The sequence below is a fragment of the Pipra filicauda genome, unplaced genomic scaffold (genome assembly GCF_003945595.2).
Source record: "Pipra filicauda isolate LSUMZ 115617 unplaced genomic scaffold, ASM394559v2 scaffold306_size1276767_pilon, whole genome shotgun sequence".
Classification (NCBI taxonomy): Eukaryota; Metazoa; Chordata; class Aves; order Passeriformes; family Pipridae; genus Pipra; species Pipra filicauda.
Window position 1 is genome coordinate 635,596 of NW_024104428.1, and position 13,655 is coordinate 649,250.

The 13,655-nt window shown below is 47.6% G+C and overlaps 1 protein-coding gene across 3 annotated transcripts; it reads left to right on the forward strand.

The window, feature by feature from the left end:
* Positions 1–396: 396 nt before the first annotated feature.
* ACP6 (acid phosphatase 6, lysophosphatidic) lies at positions 397–8,425 on the forward strand. 3 transcript variants are annotated; one of them, XM_027719186.2, is made up of 10 exons: positions 397–676; positions 2,045–2,173; positions 2,267–2,397; positions 3,031–3,110; positions 3,862–3,949; positions 5,390–5,522; positions 6,234–6,334; positions 7,668–7,763; positions 7,953–8,118; positions 8,229–8,425. In XM_027719186.2, the coding sequence occupies exons 1-10, from the start codon at positions 497–499 to the stop codon at positions 8,343–8,345; spliced, it is 1,221 nt and encodes a 406-aa protein (XP_027574987.1). In that variant the 5' UTR covers positions 397–496; the 3' UTR covers positions 8,346–8,425. The 3 variants fall into 3 exon arrangements, with proteins under 3 accessions (XP_027574987.1, XP_027574986.1, XP_039239300.1); XM_027719185.2 differs by having other exon boundaries at positions 399–676; positions 2,042–2,173; XM_039383366.1 differs by lacking the exon at positions 397–676 and adding an exon at positions 741–795 and having other exon boundaries at positions 2,042–2,173.
* The last annotated feature ends 5,230 nt before the right edge of the window (positions 8,426–13,655 follow it).

Below are 13,655 nucleotides of genomic sequence, written 5' to 3' on the forward strand. Positions count from 1 at the left end.
GATATTAGGAAGAAATTCTTTATAGAAAGGGTAATCAGGCATTGGAATGGGCTGCCCAGGGAAGCGGTGGATTCTCCGTCTCTGGAGGTTTTTCAGATGAGACTGGATGTGGCATCAGTGCCATGGGCTGGGAACCGCAGTGGTAGTGGATCAAGGGTTGGACTTGGTGATCTCGGAGGTCCCTTCCAACCCAGCCGATTCTATCATTCTATGACACCGTGAATCCCACAGGGAAAAGAACTAAAGGCGGGGAGACGTGACAAGCCCCGCACCGGCCACGGGGCGCCAGCGCTGCCCCCCCGGAGGCGGTGCCGGTGCCGGTGCCAGGGGCGGCCCCGGGGCGGGGGAGCCGCCGGTCCCGCCCAGCCCTGCCCGGGATTCCCCTGCGCGGCGCCCGCCGGGAGCCGCAGTCCGCGCCGGGCCGCCTCAGCAGCCCGGAGCCCGCGGGGGGGCCTCGGTTCCTTCCCGCCGGCCCCCGCGCCCCGGCCGTGCCGACATGGGCTGGGGGTCGCGGCTGGTCGTGCTGGGCGGCCTGGCCGCCTGGGCGCAGCGGCGGCGGGCGGCGGCGGCGGGCCGGGATGGCGGCGAGCGGCGGGAGCTGGAGCTGAGGCTGGTGCAGGTGGTGTTCCGGCACGGGGCGCGCACCCCGCTGCAGCCGCTGCCGGGGGCCGCGATGGTGAGCACGGCACGGCACGGGACTGGCACGGGACGGGGGCGGCGGTGGCTGCCCCGCGGCGGAGCTGCTGCCTTTGCTTCCCTGATGGCAGGGGAATAGATAAATTCACTCCCCCCAGAGTAAATGTGGGGGGAAACGTGGGAATTTGGGAGCGTGGACCCCCATGCATCCCGACAGGCTTGGGGAAGAGGCCTCCTCCGCCTTGGAAAGCGGCCTAGCGGGGAAGGGCCTGGGGGTGCTGGTCCACAGCAGCGGGACACGAGCCAGCGTGTGCCCAGGGGGCCAAGAAGGCCAATGGCATCCTGGCCTGTATCAGGAACACTGTGGGCAGCTGGATCAGGGCAGTGATTGTCCCCCTGTACTCGGCACTGGTGAAGCTGCACCTCGAGTGCTGTGTCCAGTTCTGGGCCCTCACTCCAGGAAAGACATCGAGGCGCTGGAGCATGTCCAGAGAAGGGCAGTGGAGCTGGAGAAGGGTCTGGAGCACAAGTCCTGTGAGGAGCAGTTGAGGGAGCTGGGGGTGTTTAACCTGGAGAAAAGGAGGCTCAGGGGTGACCTGATCACTTTCTCCATCTCTCTGAAAGGAGGTTGTAGCCAAGTGGGGTTGGGCTCTTCTCCCAGGCAACTCCAAGAGGAAATGGCCTCAAGTTATGGCAGGGGAGGACTGGGTTGGACATAAGGAGGAATTTCCTGATGGAAAGGGTGATTAGACATTTCAACAGACTGGTCCCTGCAGGTGCTTAAGGATAGACTGGTTGTGGCACTTAGTGGTATGGTCCAGTTGCCATGGAGGTGTTCGATCGTAGGTTGGACTTCATGATCTCAGAGGTCTTTTTCAACCTAATTGATTCTGTGAACAACTGCTTCGGCTGCCAGGAGCCCTCAGGGGCAGGATGCAGGGATGGGGGATAACACTCAGTACTGCAGTGCCCATGGACTTTGCTCCAGGGCTGAGCACCCACCTTCCAGATGGTGCTTGGCAAATGTGCAGCTCCTGCCTTGATTTTACCACAACTGATACGACTCTCCCAGCCTCCACTGAGGCAGCCTCGGGAGCTGGCAGGTGTTAGTTCAGGTAGTTTGCTACAGCAGCTTTTCAGTGTGCAACAATGAGCAGCAATTGTGATTTCCTACAGATCTTTCTCCTGTAAGTGGAGGAAAGCAAGTACTGCATTTCCTGAAGATCAGATCTGCAAATCCAGAGTGCAGCACTGCTCTCATTTCTCTATGAGCTGTCTGAAGAGATCTCTATGGCAAGGCAGCACAGCATAACACTCCAGCATTGGTTTAATGCTCTTAAAAGCCCTTGGTTTAATGCTCTTGAAAGTTTTCCACTGAAGCACTGCTTGTTTGTTTGTTTTGAAGCAGGTGGAATGGCATCCCACTCTTATAGATGTACCTGCTAAGACTAAGTTTGATTACAAGGTGACTAACCTAAATGGAGGACCTCAGCCTCACTCACCCCTTGAGGAGCAATACAGAAAGACCACATTCAAGGTGAGGCTCTCTTTCCCAGTGGGTTCATGTTCCCTCTGTAGACTTGTTTGTTTCCACAGTCCACTGGAGACCCTTCCTCTTCTTTGCTTTTAGGGTGGTGCCATTGCAGGACAGCTGACAACACTGGGCATGCAGCAGACATATGCCCTGGGGGAAAGGCTGAGGAGAAGATATGTGGAAGAAGCCAACTTTCTTTCACCAACATTTAAGCCTGCTGAGGTCTTGTGAGTCTCAGTTCCCTCCTTGGCCTTCTCTTGCTTCCTCTCTCCTAACAAGTAGCCCTGTGCTAGGGAAACTCTGACTAGCATACCCTTCTCCACCCCACAGCAGACTGGCTGGCCCCTGGGCCTTCATCTTTGCTCAGCCTGTTAAGCCTGGTACTAAAACTCTCTCATGACACAAAGCATCCAATTCCCCAGCAGTGCTGAGAGTGATGCCAGGGACAGGTTCATCTCATCCAGGTTTAGCCATTGGCAGTGGTCTTATGCACCTGTATGGTTAATAAAAGAGAAACAGGCATTTCTGGAGCACACTTGAACTCACTGTCAACAGCTGAAGTTCAGTGAGATGAAGCAACCCCTGGTTGCTCACATCACTAATGCTGGGAGTGTCTGGCTTAGGATGAGATTAAAGTTACACCAGAGAAGTGCCAGTTTGTTATCTCCACTATTTCTGAAGGGCAGTTCAGATGTAGGTGTCTACTTAAGATAGCTACAGTGACAACAGATGAATCCCACCACGGGTTTCCAAAGTCACAGTGGAAGCAGAACCCTCAGTTCCAGCCAGCCCTCCCCAGCTGCAGCCGTGCTGACAGGAAGGAGAAGATGCCACTTCACAAACTGCTTTCTCTCTTTCAGCATCCGTTCCACTAATATTTTCCGGAACCTGGAGTCCACACGGTGCGTGCTGGCTGGGCTGTACCAACAGCAGAAAGAAGGTTGGGGAGACTTCTGAACAGTGCCTTCCTTTCTTTGCTCAGTCTTCCCTAGATGCACGCATCTTGCGCACCCCAGCTCTCCCTGGCTCCTAGTTATTACTTTTTCCCTGGTTCCTTGCACTTGGCCCCCTTTCCCCTACTCTCCTGGCTCTTTGGGTTCTTCACCAGCTTGTCACTTCCTTGCTCTCTTTGTGTGTCTTTCTGCTGCAGTTTCAGACCTGCTGGGGAATCAAGAGGGCAAAAAGTTCTAGGTTCAATGTTCATGAGATGCACATCTGAAAACGGTTTCTCAGAGAAACCTGAGTATCTTGGCCAAGATCCTTTACAGGTTCAGTATCTGGAGTAACTTCCACCTGTATCTTACAGTTGGTAACTACTTGTATGCCCTAGAAATACTCTCTGCATTTTGAAGATCTCACCTCTGCTCCTTCCATATTCAGTTCCGCAAACAAGCCGAAGTGACTTGCCAGAGCTCCTTACACCTGATGACACAGAGACTAATTTTTGGCACTTAAAAACACTAAGAAAAAGGAGCACACAATTAGAAAGCTTTTCGAGGTTCACAGCAGGCATCCCTGTGGAATTCAATTCACAGAAACAAGCACAGTGGCTTGTGTTGCAGGTGATGCCTCAGGGGAAATCGCTAGTTGACAACAAAGCACTTGAGCACAAGGGCTGTGAAAGGGATTAAAGGGGTCCAAAGAAACGCAGATGCACTGCTGATCACAGGAACTTCCTCCTTGTTCCACAGGATCTGTCGTCATTGTCACTGATGAAGCCAGCTCTGAAATACTCTACCCCAACATGCACAACTGCCAGCGCCTGAAATGCTTGACCAGGTAATTGCCGGCAATACCTCCCCGTGTGATGTCACTTCTGTCTCATTTCAGCAGTAGTCATTTAAAACAGCACGTTTTCTTCCCACTTCCCAATTTCTTCCCCTGCCACTTACAGTTCTTTGGGAATGCTTAGGTAGTTGTATAAAACACTTGGTAAAGCGGAGTTACGCACCAAGCAGTGGCACCAGCAGAAAATAAAGTAGAGACTTTTTCTTGAAAGACCAATTTAATTTAGTCTGTGTCTAGCAAATGCTCATTACTAGCTAATGTACAGCTAGTCTGTGGCATTGCTGCAGGGCAGAATTAATGTCATCTACATTCCTTAACAAGCCTTTCAAGTGTGAACATATTGGGCCTCCTTTTTATATTCAGCTTCTGGTTTGGGAGTTATTTCAACATTCCGGTCACATTTATACCTTGAAGAAACTGAAATATACTCAGCTTTGATACATTTAACAAAGACTAATGAAGTAAAATAAGGAACATCCTACATAGAAAGAACACTCATGTTTGCAGAGTCAAGTACTCTAAAATGCCTGTGCCAGGTTGGGCATGGGGTGGAAACTGAACAAGAGAGGCAGATGTATTACAGCTTGCCTGGATTATCCATTACCATATTTTTGTCCAAAATTCAGGAGTTGTCAGAATTCACTTGCAAAAGCTCACTATATAATGCTTGACTCTGCAGACAAAGAATTGTTCTAGACAGTGGTGAGGTGGCAGCCCACAGAACCAGTACATTCAGCCTCCTCCAGTAACATCAGCTGTCCAAAAAGGGAGGAAACTGCAGGGTCTTCTGCTCTCTGCCCACTAACTGAGCACATTTGGTGACCATGTCTAGGCAGACTTTTTGAGCTGCAGTAAGAAGCACTGCCTCAGCTTACAGGCTGCCTAGGAAATACACAGCCAGCATGGGTATTCTCAGCTAAATTTTTTTAAATACAATTTAAAACAGCGTAAAGATGCAAATGGCTTCTAGCAAAGCAAAAGGTGAATTTAATCTGCAAGTGAATTACTAGGTGTTCCCTTTTTCCCACACCACACAGTGATCAGTTCAAAGCTTCTACCCCTTCTTCTTTCATGAGGCAGTTAAAGGCTGCTCCCTGAAGACACAGACATGTACAGTTCCAGTATGACCAGATCTCTTAACTGATACACAGCCCTTGCTTATGGGAACCACTTCTGAGGTGTTCACATTTTAATTTTTCCCCCTGCCTCTGTGAGAGCAGAGAGCCAGCTCTGATCTTTGACATCTGGATACATTATCTGTCCTTCCTGCAACTCAGACTCCCAACATCAGGAGTCTCTCAGTATACTGCAGTGCTTCTCTTCTACCCCTCACTGATGTGAGACAACTCCACAGGGCTAGCTCAGAAAAGCCTGACAGAAAAGATAGAAAGCCTGGTGTGTGAAAAGTTTTTTGTTTTAATTCCCTTGCAGGCAGAAGGGTAAGGATGCTCTGCATCAGCCAGGTATCTCTGATGACTTGAAAAAAATTAAGAAGATGATGGGTATTGATGGTGATGAGTCCGTGGATTTTTTTGTCCTCCTCGATAACATTTTTGCTGAGCAGGTGAGCCGAGCAGTTCTGTTGCACTGTCACGGGAAGAACATCCCCTTACCATGCACAGGGAGGAAATCACAGAGTGCCAACACCCATGGAGAGCAATGGGTACCTGCCCCAGTACCTTTCTATGCAATCCAGAAAGTTTATAGGAATAGCATGGCCTTTTTAAAAAGCAAGATGTGGAGTCAGCCTTGCTGTAGGATGGATGAAGACTTGTCTCCAGTATTTATGTTCTTACCTGGAAATCCAGTATTTCTTTCAACTGCAATATAGAGCTAAGAGAGCAGCTGGGCCTGCCTTGCCCCATTTACAAAGTGCTTTCCCTTTTTTGGCACTCAGCACCTGACAGTCCTCCTAATCCTGGTTCCAGCATAGTAACTGTGACCCACAGTGCTTCTGCTACTGGAAGGAAGCTGGGCATATTTTTACCCCCCTTTAGTACCTTTTTTGCTGGGGCTAATGGTAATTGATGTGGCTGCCAGTTGAATGGCCCAATGTGTTACACTCCCTTCACACAGCAGTGTATCAAACATCCATCCTTTCGGTACACAGAGCAAGGCTGTATGTTTAAAACCATCCTAAAAATCCTCAAGTGAATACCACAGTACAAATGGTGGGACATGAACAGCAGTTTTCTGTGGGCAGTCACCCACATGTCTTCAGGCTGGGTTCAGAAAAGGTCAAACCCTGTGGCTGTGCTGTGTCTTCTCCCTCCAGGTGCACAATCTGCCAAGCTCCCCGGTGCTGAAGAAGTTCCAGCAGACAGTTGAGCGCCGATCCGTTGACTCCATGCTCTTCCTTCTGGAAGAAAGTTCAAGGTGATTGCCTGCACCCATGCCTCCAGCCTCAGGGGTTGTCTCACCCAGGGGTGGATGTGCTACACCAGCTTCTGCAGCAGACAGAAGCCCTTTCCAATCTGCTGCATTCCCCCACCAGAGGCTACTGCCCGCCTCATGAAGTTTGTGCCCCAGCCATTTCGGTAAAGTCCAGTGCCTTCAGTCAGTAACATGAGCTCGGGAAAAGGAGTCCACACTGAGGAGGCCAAGATGTGGCCTTACACGCTGTTCTGTTGATAGTGTCTGAGGAGCAGTGCTAATCCACCAAGGTTTAAGGCCTCAGTTGCCACGGTGTTTAAGTGAACCTGTGTCAAAGGCAAAAGCAGAACAGAAGAGGAAATACTTCCAGCCCAGGCCCTGAGGCTGCGACAGCCCTTGCAGATGCACAAGTACAATGTGAATTCCAACTTGGGAAGTTTATCCCAGGGGTGGTACCTGCACAGCTGGGCTGAGAAGTGCTAGTGCTAGCGGAAAAGGTGATGCCAGGCCCTGCACACAGGTAACTACTTGCAAAAGAATGTGCTGCTACATGCAGTTAATTGCCTCCTGCACAGTTGTTTGTAAAGGTTGGCTGAGTTGCCAGCAGTCATCTTCCTTTCAGATTCATTTGCAGCTGCCACATTCACCAGCTCCAATCAGGTGATGGTATGGCACTGCCTTTTCTAGTAGGGTAGTTGCCCTTAATCTTTTCTTTAAAACGTATTAGAGATCTCAGGTACTGAAAGACTGATCCCCCCCATTCCCACAACACCCAGGAGAGCCAGTCCCACTCATCTTCCATTTCCACTGTCATACTCATTTCGGTAGAGGGAGTTTCTTCCCACCAGAAGTTGTATAAAAATCATCTCTTTGTTCAGTACAAGGATAAAAACTAATTTGTAAATTATTATTATAATCGATAGCCACCACCTTCTTGAATCCCACCCCTCCCCAGCAAAGACCTCAACCACTTCAGTTGCTGTTTTGCAGTCAGCTACTGTCATCTTCCCTAGCTGAAACCCATGCATCCAAAAATCACAACCAGGGAAACAAAACAGTGTAGAAAACAATCAATTAGTTTCTAGATTTCCCTTTGTGTGGGCCACACCTCATGATACTGCTTGCTAATGCCTCTCCCCTCCCAATCTGCAATCACATTAGAGTGGTGACTACACAACCTCTGAACTAAAAATTAACCATATTATTTGCCCTGAACAGTTTGTAGCTACACTCCATACATGTTATCAATTTATAATAGAAAAGAGGTTCACAGGTGTTCATATGTAATTGTTTGAAAGTTTAAAAACTAGTAGATTTGTTTCTGCTTCTTTTCCAGAGAAGTTATTAAGATGAGTGTTGGTCTCCTTCTCAGTGCCTTACAGAAGAACATTAAAGCAGCAATAAATCCCTCGACTCCATCTGAAAAAGCCAGGTACAGGGCAAAACTCCAACTGGTATAAATTCTGACTTGATGTCAGTGTGAACCTGGTTCAGAAAGACATTGAATGTGTGGGATAATGAGAATGAGTGCTCATCTGGTAGAAAAAGCACGAGTGCTACTGGCTCTCCGTGGAGGAACACAGCTGAGACATTCTGCGTTTGGTGTTGGGTTTTTTTCCAGAAAGCTCATCCTCTACGCTTCTCATGATTCTGCTCTTATACCTCTCCTGTTGGCACTGGGCACCTTTGACCGCAAGTGGCCACCTTATGCTGCAGACGTGACCCTGGAGCTGTACCAGCACCGTCGGTCCAAAGAGTGGTTCGTTCGCGTGTCTTACCGTGGAGAGGTAAGATCCCGTGGGAGGTCCCTCGTAAAAATCTTGGGCTTTTGGATTTACCATGCAGCAAAAAAAAAACAATCCACAAACTCCATGATTCTGTCTCTTTGCTTTTGCAGGAGAAAGTGGTGAAAGGATGTAAAGCAGGTCTCTGCCCACTTGAAGAATTTCTGAAAGCTCTTTCACAGTATTCGGTCACTCCACAGGAGTACAATAACCTGTGCTCCAAAACATAGGGGAATCAGCAAACTGACTGATGATTAAGCTTTTAAAATTAAAATTTTAATTTTAAATTAAAATAATTTTATTGCCACAATCTTTGACTATTTTTCTTTATATTCTTGCCAGCCCTCCCTATTCCAGAGGCATTTTAGATGAGGGGACTTTTTCCTACCAGACACAGGGTGGCACAGTGTCACTTCACACTGTTAGCAACAAGATGAAAGAAGCCACGTGACAGAATGGCTCAAGTTCACTTCTGAGGTAGCCACACAAAAGCACAGAGAGGCTAAAGCAGCAAGGGACACAACAGACCATTTCAAATTGTCCTGCTGCTTCAGGAATACGAGAGAAAACATACCTCTTCCATATGCTGGGACTGTGGGATGAAGCCCAGCGTGCTGTGTGCTACCAGACTTGAAAGCTTTGACATAACAATTGATTTTATGTTTGCCAAACTGCAGAAGCCATTGTGCCTTTCCCTTTTTTTTGTCATGTTGGAGGGTTGCTCTCTGCAGACAGATGAACCAAGCAAATCGCGTAGCACTGAGCTACCCCATCTTCTTGAGGGCATTTTTGTGCACAAAAAACATCTCCAATGGGACAGCAGGCCTCCAAACCTCCTCCCTGCACTCCTGTAATTATGGAAATTCTGCTGTGAACATGCAGAACAGCCACAGTGGGCCAAGTACAAGAACACACACTCTTGGTGAACTCTGCTTAATATGCTTTAAACAAGGAAGTCTGGGGAGCTGCTGTCGAGTTCAGCTTTGGGCAGCATTGCGTCTATTTTGCACTTGCTGAAAGAGGAATACAACAGAATAGCCAGCAGAAGTACTTCTAGCTGAGATGATGACACTTTCTCCTGTAAGGCAATCCTAGGGATCACTATGTTGCCAAAATCAGAAAATGGTTTGGGTTGGAAGGGATCTTAAAGATCACCTAGTTCCAACACCCCTGCCATGGGTGCCACCTGATCCACCCTGCCATCTGATCCACTAGATCAGATTGCTCAGAGCTCCATCCAGCATGGCCTTGAACACTTCCAGGGATGAGGCATCCACGGCTTCTCTGGGCAACCTGTTCCAGTCCCTCACCATCCCCACAGTAAAGAATTCTTCCTAATATCTAGCTTATATGTCTCCTCTTTTAGTTTAAAACCGTTCCCCCTTGTCCTATCACTATCTGTCCATGTAAAAAGTCACTCTCCCTCTTTTTTATAAGCCCCATTTAGGGGCTTTATCAATATCACTGACAAAGATCTCAGTTTTTCAATCAGTAAATAAAACTTGGATACTGACCTACTTTCTTTGGCATAGGTAAAGGCTAAAATAGGGGGACCACTGATTGAAATGGCCCTGCAATTTTGGTTCTGCGTTACCCCTTCCCACTTAGTGAAGGCAGACTGCAGTGATGTTAATGTAATCATTGACAGATATGTGACTGGAGGCACTACAGCACCTTTTCCCCGAGAAGCGTGGGCTGAATTTACCTCTACTCTTTCATTAGCCTGCCCCCACCACAATTACATGTTGACACCACGCACAGTGAACAGAATAATTTGAATACTTAAATACATTGCTGGAGGTCTCACTGAACTGCCATTAGAAGCTGTCAAAAAGGCAAACAAAACACTGTTATTTTCCATCAAGTTTTTTACACAGCCTAAAACCATAATGCCATTATATAAAAATCAATGGCCCTACCCTTGCTTAAGAACGGTGTGTTCTGCTCTAATCAGACTCTCTCTTATGCACAGTTTCAAGTGTTTGGACAACAGTGATGAAAATATTAGGCAATATGATGGCAAGTTATTTCTAAGGCACGGACTGCTTAGAAAAAGGCATCTAGAAGCTTTGGCCATACCAGTAAACAAAGGGGGAACTCACACACCTTCTGTTAAAATATAACTAGGAGCATCTCCCAGCAAAACTGACCAGCAACTGGGTTAAAAACTGCAACACAGCCAAGACCCACAGCACCCGGCATGGCCAGTTGTCCTAGTGCAGGTAAGATTGTTACAGGACACTGCATTCACACTGTTAAAATACTCCTATCGCTCTAGGCAGAGTAACATACATTTCAGTAAGAGCAGAAGACCTCAGGAAAGCAGGCCAGCGCCCTGGCAGTGGCTAGGAAGAAGGCACTGCTGGGAACAGGCTGCTTCATCACTGTCTCTTACAGAGTTTCTGCAGTGCCCTCTCTGCCCTGCTCCAGCCTTACCCTTCCCCTCAGTGTGGGAGTGGTTGGGCCATGCATTGGTCCATCCCACTGAGCAATTCCATGGTAGTTGTGGCCCACAGTATGTAAGAGGATTTATTTCTGACCACAACTAGTGTAAATAATCATTTCAGAACAGGATTGGTTGGACAGTGGAAGAGTTTTAATACCAAAGGGCACAGGTGAGTGGGAAGTGCTGAACTGCCAACACGGCATGGAAAAGCTGAGGCATTTCTGAGAATGTGGAATAAAAATTCCCAGAAATCAACTGTTTCCCAGTATCCCAGAAAAAAAAACACGCATCGCTTTTTTTCCTGCATCATTAACCATTTTTAGGTTAAGAATTACTACCCATTAACACAGTGAAGTACACTCTGCTAAATACAGGCCTGTATCAAACACGGATCATTTCTCCTCGAGGAGTTTCACAACAGGGAACAGGTTTCAGCCAGCAGCCTGCCGGGGCTGCACGGGGAAAGCATTCACCATCACGAGTGCAGAAGGGCACCGCCAACGAGAGGAAGCCTTTCCTGTGATCCGAGTGAAAACCAGCAGAGCAGACAGGCAGCGTATCGAGCTCCACAAAATTAAGCCCTGCATATACTGTATTTGTAATAGTCCCAACGGTCTGGCACAAAAAATGCTGCATTGCAACTTACCCCTCGGGAAGAGTCGGGCACCCACATCTACTCTGAGTCAGGACACGTGTATTGTACCAGAAGCACCACCAGCACTGGAATCCCAGCCAAGAGTGCTGCAGATTAGATCCCCACGAACTGGTCTGTCTTCCGAAATGCGACCCATTAGACACCACTAGGAGGTCAGGACTAAACTCTCACAGGGCTGGCTACCTGCTTGTCATCTTCTTTGGTAGATTAAGCTAGCCCATGACACAGAGACAAAGCCTAAGTTTATTTGGACAGTGCTTAAAACTGGCAGTGTACTTCACAGATGACCTGACTGCAAGTCTACTAATTTAAAACAAACAGATTTCAAATATTTTAAACTTTTGATTTAGCAGGCGCATTACTTCGCGTCTCAGAAGTTCACCATCTGCTGGGTTTACCTTTTAAGTCTCTCCACACTCCGGCTGCGCAGCCATCTGGGATGAGATAATTTGAACAGCAGACTGTTTCCTCCCATGTTACTAGAGAGGAAGAGCAGCCAAGCATGTATGAATAAAGTCTATTTCATTCTTTCAAACAAAGGTGGAGGAGGATGATTTGAAAGTTAAAAAAAAAAAAAAAAAGAGAGAGGAGGGGGAGGGGAAGAAAACTAAAAATGGCAACCCCACTTTCCATCTTCAACTGCACCATGACTACCAGAGCTGAGTCAAAGTTACCATTGATAAGCAGGAGAGAACAGAGCCTGACTTACAGATCCTAAGGTGAACCTGCAAGGCTGGCAGCTAGAAAGGTTTTTCATTTGCAAAGCAAAAAGGGAAGAAGTAGAATCAAAGCAAAACAATGAAGTTCAGTCTACATCTACAGACTGAGATTAGCATCTCTTGTCCATCTGCTGGTGCAAAGCAGGCAACATCACCGAGGTTATGTGCACCTAGTGGACTCAAGAGTATCCACACCTTCTGCATTTTCTGTAGGAAAAATCTCATTAAGATACCAAATGCCAGCATCGTAAGTCAGACAGATACAGAAGGAACTGTAATGACAAAGCATCCATAAAATATATCCCTTCACTATCAGTGGCTTTGAAACAGTGAATTCCCTATGCTAATTCTCCTAGAATAAGTCACAGCCACCTCAAATCCTTTGCTATTCAAAATACCTCAACAGGCATAGGAGGCACTGAGAAAGAGTGTTACAAAAACCAACCAACCAAACAAAACCCTCTGGGTTATTTCTACGTCGATCAAGAACTTTGCTTTGTTCAACATGGTTAAAAGCAGTCAGGAGTGGTGGCAGGAGTGGCAACACTTAAAAAGGTTGCATTGTGACGATTCCCGTGCAAGGTCCTCAAAAGGAGCTGTGCAACCACTTAAGGAAGAGGTAATTCCGCTCTACAGAAATAACACTTACTGTGTCATTGTCAGCTCCTTCTAAAATCTTGACAAGCCCGTGCTTCAGGCACGGCTGCCTGTCTTGTCAGAGGGAAGCACCACAACACACATCCTACACTTTGTCAAAAGAGTAATTCTCACCCAAAATCATAGTAAATTTGCATGACAGCACAAAGGTGAATTTGGAAGCAGGCAACAGAAGGCTCTGAGGCTTGCGTGCCGCCAACAGTGCACGGCTCCACTCATTTTATAACACCAGCAACAAAAGTTTGGTAAATCGGCCACCGAGAGGAATTCTTTTTTCACCTGTTAAGTGAACTCTAAAACCTGTTCAGTTAACTCTAAAAAATTCTTACACACGATCATGTTAAAAATACTCATTCCCCACGTGACGTTTCACGCTAATGGCCAGCCCTCTGAGGAAACTACTCATTGAAATAATTTCAAGTAATGGCAAGTGGAAGGAAGAACAGATTACACACTCCATATACAGCGCTGGGGGACCAGAGAACAGACAGCCACAGAGCCCACGCCCTGCCCTGCAGATCCACATCTGGCTCATCCTGGTCTTCTCCAGGAGCAAATCTCAATTCCCAGTCCAGGTTTTGTCATCCAGCCTTTCACCCCTCATAGGCAAGACCATAAAACCTTCTTTCTGAAATCATCTCAAAAGGCAAGTTTGAAAAGACAGGGGATTAGGAAGCAATCGATGAGAACTGCAGCAAAGCAACAATTTACTCAGCAGGGTTGTCTCGATAAAAATCTGCTCACTGACAATTTCTATCTCACCTCTGTTATTTAAGTTCATCCTTTCCCCACTGTCTCAGGCTCTCAGTGCTGGCAGTCAGAGACCTGACCCAATCCAAAGCCCCCAGAGAGACACACAGTCCCAGTGCCCTCCATAGCACTGGACTCGAGAGCTCAGCAGACAGACACTGCTGTGCTTAGGGAGAGCTCAAAACCACATACCTTGTAGTGCTGCAAACACTCCCTGTGAGGAAGTGACGGAGACAACAAGTTTCATCTATTCCTTGACCCTCAACAAATTGAGGAAGTCTGTAACTACTGTCCCTGGGGTGTTCTGAAATAA

Excerpts from the sequence above, each read along its gene's own strand:
- ACP6 (XM_027719185.2), top strand. The coding sequence starts at position 497 with ATGGGCTGGGGGTCGCGGCTGGTCGTGCTGGGCGGCCTGGCCGCCTGG. Across the intron at positions 2,398-3,030 it reads TTTAAGCCTGCTGAGGTCTT|CATCCGTTCCACTAATATTT; the intron begins GTGAGTCTCAGT and ends TCTCTCTTTCAG. Across the intron at positions 3,950-5,389 it reads CGCCTGAAATGCTTGACCAG|GCAGAAGGGTAAGGATGCTC; the intron begins GTAATTGCCGGC and ends ATTCCCTTGCAG.